This window comes from Rhinatrema bivittatum, chromosome 4, assembly GCF_901001135.1.
Source record: "Rhinatrema bivittatum chromosome 4, aRhiBiv1.1, whole genome shotgun sequence".
Lineage (NCBI taxonomy): Eukaryota > Metazoa > Chordata > Amphibia > Gymnophiona > Rhinatrematidae > Rhinatrema > Rhinatrema bivittatum.
The window spans coordinates 342,955,283-342,961,237 of NC_042618.1; the positions used below are offsets into that span (position 1 = coordinate 342,955,283).

A 5,955-nucleotide genomic window follows, 5' to 3' on the forward strand; every position below is an offset into this window, starting at 1 on the left:
GCCCAAAATCGGCAGCCTTGCGCGCGCCGATCCAGGAATTTAGAAGATACGCCACGTGTAGGTGGCGTATCTTCTAAAACAAAGATTTTAGAAGATACGCCACGCGTATCTTTTAAAATCCTGGATCGGCGCGCGCAAGGCTGCCGATTTTGGGCAGCCGGCGCGCGCCGAGCCGCGCAGCCTGTCACCGTTCCCTCCGAGGCCGCTCCGAAATCAGAGCGACCTCAGAGGGAACTCTCTTTCGCCCTCCCCTCACCTTCCCCTCCCTTCCTCTACCTAACCCACCCCTCCGGCCCTATCTAAACCCCCCCCTTACCTTTGTCCGTAGATTTACGCCTGCGAGAAGCAGACGTAAATCTACGCACCCCCCGTGCTCCAACCCGGGGGGCTGGTTCGAAGGCCTGGACCACGCTCCCGGGCCGGCGCCATGCCCACGGTCCCGCCCCCGAAACGCCACGCCCCGCCCCCGAAACGCCGCGTCATCGGGTCCCGCCCCCCCGATACGCCCCCTTCCAAAAACCCCGGGACGTACGCACGTCCTGGGGGTCTGCGCGCGCCAGCGGCCTATGGGCCGGCGTATCTTCTAAAATCCAGCGTACTTTTGTTTGCGCCTGGTGCGCAAACAAAAGTACGCGAACACGCTCTTTTTAAAAATCTACCCCAAAATGTATTTCCAGTCTCTTTAAATAATTAAAAAAAAAATCCGATGATAAGGGATTGAAATAGTAAATGACATTGTCAGGATGATCTTAGCATCCATAACTTATTTATATTCTTAAAATTCCTCTATTTTACCAATAAAAATATAAGTACTGCCAAATGTACAGTACACAGTAGGAACAATAAATTGTGGAAGTCCTCATAAAACAAATCTCAAAAGAGATTTTTAGTTTGCAATCTCCTGAAAAAAGTAGTTTTTCTCCCCACAATCAGAATTGAAAGAGGTGATCCTGTTTTTAGTTGTCATGTCCATAAAATGTATTTCCAGTCTCTTTAAATAATTAAAAAAAAATCCGATGATAAGGGATTGAAATAGTAAAGTGAAAAATGTAACTAGTGGAAGACAGAGATATAAAATTCATCCTTGGTTCCTCCACACAGTTTGTGTCTGCTTGTTCTTTTCTTTAGCTGTCATCAAAGAAAATGTAAATATGGTTTTATTTGCAGTTATTCCAGTATCTTTAACATTTTTTTTTTACAGTTCTTTATTTGGATGCTAAGTTAATGTTTGTTTTTTGTTTTGCGCATAGTCATTTAGAAAGTAGCAGTCTCTTTTTTTGGGGGTCTAAAGATGGACTGTGGCAGACATCCCAACGAGACTCTGTTTTTTTGGGTTTGTTTTTTTTTCCCCCTCTCACCAGTTGTTTCTGTTGAATGGTGTTACTAAGGTGACTTTGAATGAGCTGACATAACGGTAGTGATTGGAGGACGGTGGTAGGGAGCTGGTTCTTTTGAGTGCCAGCCCACGCAGGTAGGACCAGCTGCTTCCTCGGAACATCTTCTGTGGGTCTTCATACATCCGGGGTTGGCTCAACCTTGATGAGCCTGTGTTTCTTATTAACCCCGCAACAGTTGTAGCTGCAGGCGATTACAATCATCAGCAGCACGGCAACTAGGAAGAGGAATGGGAGAAGAGAGCAATTGATCAGCTTCTGTTTAACATGCAAAGAGAAACTCTGGTTTACTGGAAACAAACAGAGGTTAATTGCCATCAAAGCAGCAAGAAGAAGATGCTGCTGCCTGTGTTAACTTCATATTGGGGCATCTAGAGACAGAAATGTGAGAGGATAATTTCATTACTGCTGTCTCTGTTCAATAAACTCAAGCTGAAAGGGCTAGTGGGTGGGGGGCGGAAGGGGGCAGTTTTCACACTCTCCGCATGAGCCAAATCTGTAGGTGCCTTTTTTACTCAAGGACTCTGCATCACCTTTAAGTTTGTGGGCAAGTGAGAGTCATTTTGAAATTTGTCATGGATATCAAGTACTCGGACACTTTCAACTGCTCTTGGTGCCAGGTAAGAACATCTTCGGAAAATAATGCACGTAGACTTGAAAATATAATCTAAACATGCTAGTTTTCTATCCTGTTCCAAACATTCTCCTCCCCTACCCCTCCAGAACACCTCCCCTAAATGAGGCTAATGGTACAAGCATTGCGGAACACTCCTTGTTCTGTTGGCCTTAATTGAAGTAGGGCAACTTGCAGATAACCAGTGTACACGTGGCAATCACTATTAGTCTGCATAAATGGCTTTGAAAGTTGCCCTCTAAAACACACAGAGTGGTGTCGGCAGCGTGTAATACACTCTGGTGCTCTTCAGGGCAGCTTTTCCTTTCTCTTTCTTTTGTGCCATTCCCACTGAACCTCGGGCATAAAATTTGGGCAGTGCCCATTGTATTGTGGATCTACCATCCATTTCTCCTTATATCACACCTGCTGCTGGTAGCCAGTTCCACAGTCCCTTTGTCTGAATTGTGGTGGGGGGAGAGGTGATCATTTTTCCTTCCATTCTAGTAACAGCCAAGTTCCACTCCGCTGGAAGAGGGGCAAGATCACTAAAGTTCCTGGGAGGCTAAATGTGGAACTTAATATCCCAGGAAGCTCATAGCATTATTCAGCAGGGGAGCTTTGGTTTAGAGTTTAATAAGAAAAAGGAGTTCATTAAATAAAGTCTAGACAAAATTGTAATGTGGCATAAGCATGATGTGTATGGAGGCCTTTACTTATTTCCCTAGCAAAATCTTGTGGTCGCAATATTAATTCACGTGAATATGTAGAAATTAGGTCAACAAAATATTGAACTAACTCATTACGTCTGTGACTAGCTTTCCCGAGCTATGCTCTCCAGGCTACTGAATTAGCCCCAGATGTACTGAGTTAGTCCATTAAAATGTTTTCACCTAGAACTAGTTTGACTGTTATTTCCCAAGAACATATTCATCCATGCAGACAAAATACCAAATCATATCAAAATCCAAGGCATCATCTAAACAGCAGACTTCACTGATCTATGAGAACATGTTCTTTGAATTGTTTCTTTGAAATTAAGTATATTTAATATCTGGTCCTTGGCCTGTAGGTGGCATGTGTCCCTTTAAACCCTTTCCTTAGTATCTGGAGCACTACTTACCAATGAACAGAAGAAGAACGGTAAACGCAATAATGTTGAAGAACCCTGACTGAGGGAGTTCCTGAATCTTACTCAGGAATTTCTGTCCAATCGTCTTCAGGTCTTGGGACAGGTTTTGGGAAGCCATTTCTATCCTGCTTACCAAATCTTGTATTTTATTATTCTAAAGAAGAAAAGAGAGAGAGAGGGTGATTTGTACTACATATTTAATTGCTGCTATAATGGTTGCATGAAGAACATTTAGGTACATGAATAGGTTGTTGAATTGAAATGGACCAGTTTTATTCTGTCCTAGTAATCCACATCCTGGGCCATGGCTTATGCCCCTTTTTTGTGACTGCAGGCCCCTTTTTGAAATGCAAGCTACCCTCACAAGAAAGAGACTCCTGGGGGGAGAGGGTATGTTCTCATATCATTTTCTATGCAAAAATGGTGAGTAAGGATCTTCTTTCAAAACTCAGATTGCGATCACAAAAATGTGCTAAACCATCACTAAACACGAATTGGTTGATTTGTCCGTCATCGTGGTCCTTAAATCAGAATGCCTTAATGATATCAACACTGTGCTTCTGACACCACTTCGCTCACCTGCCCTTCTTCCCCACAGACAAGCACTTCATTCATTTGTATACACATCTTGAAATTAACACATGTACAGACACACAAATGCCACTAAATATTCTCGTCATATGTGTGTGTATGAATGTTACCTCCCTTCCCTCCTCCCTAGGATATCTTAATGCTTAAAGAAAGATAAAGTATGTAGGCCAACAAAAAATGTAAATCCCACATTGCAGTCATGGGAGATAGCAAACCATGTGCTGTTAGTATTCAGTCTCCCTGTAGCAAGCGCTCAGAACGTCCTCAAGTTTTCCAAGCCCAGAAGATCACTGTAACATTGAAGCAGTGGGTGTTCCCCATATCCAGGGTTAAGAACATAAGAAAATGCCATACTGGGTCAGACCAAGGGTCCATCAAGCCCAGCATCCTGTTTCCAACAGTGGCCAATCCAGGCCATAAGAACCTGGCAAGTACCCAAAAACTAAGTCTATTCCATGTAACCATTGCTAATGGCAGTGGCTATTCTCTAAGTGAACTTAATAGCAGGTAATGGACTTCTCCTTCAAGAACTTATCCAATCCTTTTTTAAACACAGCTATACTAACTGCACTAACCACATCGTCTGGTAACAAATTCCAGAGTTTAATTGTGCGTTGAGTAAAAAAGAAGTTTCTCTGATTAGTTTTAAATGTGCCCCATGCTAACTTCATGAAATGCCCCCTAGTCCTCCTATTATCCGAAAGTGTAAATAACTGATTCACATCTACTCGTTCAAGACCTCTCATGATCTTAAAGACCTCGATCATATCCCCCCTCAGCCGTCTCTTGTCCAAGGTGAACAGTCCTAACCTCTTTAGTCTTTCCTCATAGGGGAGCTGTTCCATTCCCCTTATCATTTTGGTTGCCCTTCTCTGTACCTTCTCCATCACAATTATATCTTTTTCGAGATGCGGCGACCAGAATTGTACAAAAAGGCTAGAAAACTTGATAAATTACCATTTTAGTCGTTCACTGAAACTGCTGAGAGCTGACAGCGACCCGAGGTATTTTCTGCCACCTAAAAGCAGAGCTGCTTCTTTTTCTTTTTCAAATGTTAAACACCTTCTTTCTTCTATCCACACTGGCAAAAAGCTCTTCTGACGTCCTGCTTGGAATTCTGGGCACCAACTAATAGTCACAAATTCTGAATTCTGTGCTCTAGAATATGCAGATCAGTTAATGAAATTTCACTTCAGCAGGCTGACATAGACGTTGAAGCTCCTTTACCAACTATAGACAGCATATCATCTGACTAAATATTTTACCAACTTCAACATTTGTCCTTAGCGGATCACAAAAAAAATGAAACCTCAGATTTACATAGCGTAAACATCATAAAGCAATATCAAATTTAAGGCATTACATTATGACAGTAGGAGTTAAAAGTGCAGCAGTTTTTGAAAAGGCTGGACACTGTGATCCTGAGATCACTCAAGCAAGGGGGGAAATGCTTAAATAATTAGATTTTATATCGAAACATTGACTGAAAGTTTGTACAGATTGGTATGTTTTTTGGCTTCCAAGTCTGAAGAATTCAGAATTTCTTTTCCATATTTTGATATGTTGAAATCTGGATTTCCCTTTTAAATAGGATACCTAATGTGTTCTCTTCATAGCTGTGCAGATTTTTTTTGTAGTGCATCAGAAACTATGCCAATTTTTCTAATGTACAAGTTTAAGGGGGTGGATAAACCAGTGGAAGTTAACACTTGGCCTGCCAGACAACCTTCAAGTTTTCTGTCATCTCTAATCTAACCAAATTGGTAGTGCAGTAATAATGGGAGATTTCAATTACCAGAAATATTACAGAAGCACCTTGCACGTAAGTCAATCCACAAAGTCAATGGTGCAAGTAAAGAGATAAAAGTCCCATTCACTAGTGTAAGAGGTTTATTAAACACAAGTAAAGTTCATCAATCATTTAATACGGCAACTCCATGTAGGTAATAGCAAAAGTATTTTTTACAAGTCCCCCGACACGGTCCCGTGTTTCGTGGAGGCTGCATCGGGAGGGACCCAAAAGGAATTATTCATATCTGTAATGTAATATAACATAAAATAATGAGGGAAGGAACAAACACTGCCAAACAAGTAATACGATTAAAGGTACACATACCCATTCAAGTCTTCTCAGGAGCGCACTCGCCCTCTGATTTGTACAAACATTTAAAGGGCAGAAAAAGGCGCAAAGGGCAACTCTCGCGAGATACTGCAATCAGCAGACG

At 42.1% G+C, this 5,955-nt stretch overlaps 1 protein-coding gene across 2 annotated transcripts; it reads right to left on the reverse strand.

Moving 5' to 3' along the window:
* Positions 1-1,425: 1,425 nt before the first annotated feature.
* Positions 1,426-4,896, reverse strand: LOC115089524 (small integral membrane protein 5-like). Of its 2 annotated transcripts, XM_029597593.1 has the most exons (3): positions 4,688-4,896; positions 3,131-3,293; positions 1,426-1,612 (listed from the first exon to the last, which is right to left on the reverse strand). In XM_029597593.1, exons 1-3 carry the CDS (start codon positions 4,688-4,690, stop codon positions 1,512-1,514), a joined length of 267 nt encoding a protein of 88 aa, XP_029453453.1. In that variant the 5' UTR covers positions 4,691-4,896; the 3' UTR covers positions 1,426-1,511. The 2 variants fall into 2 exon arrangements, with proteins under 2 accessions (XP_029453453.1, XP_029453454.1); XM_029597594.1 differs by lacking the exon at positions 4,688-4,896 and having other exon boundaries at positions 3,131-3,386.
* Positions 4,897-5,955: the final 1,059 nt, after the last annotated feature.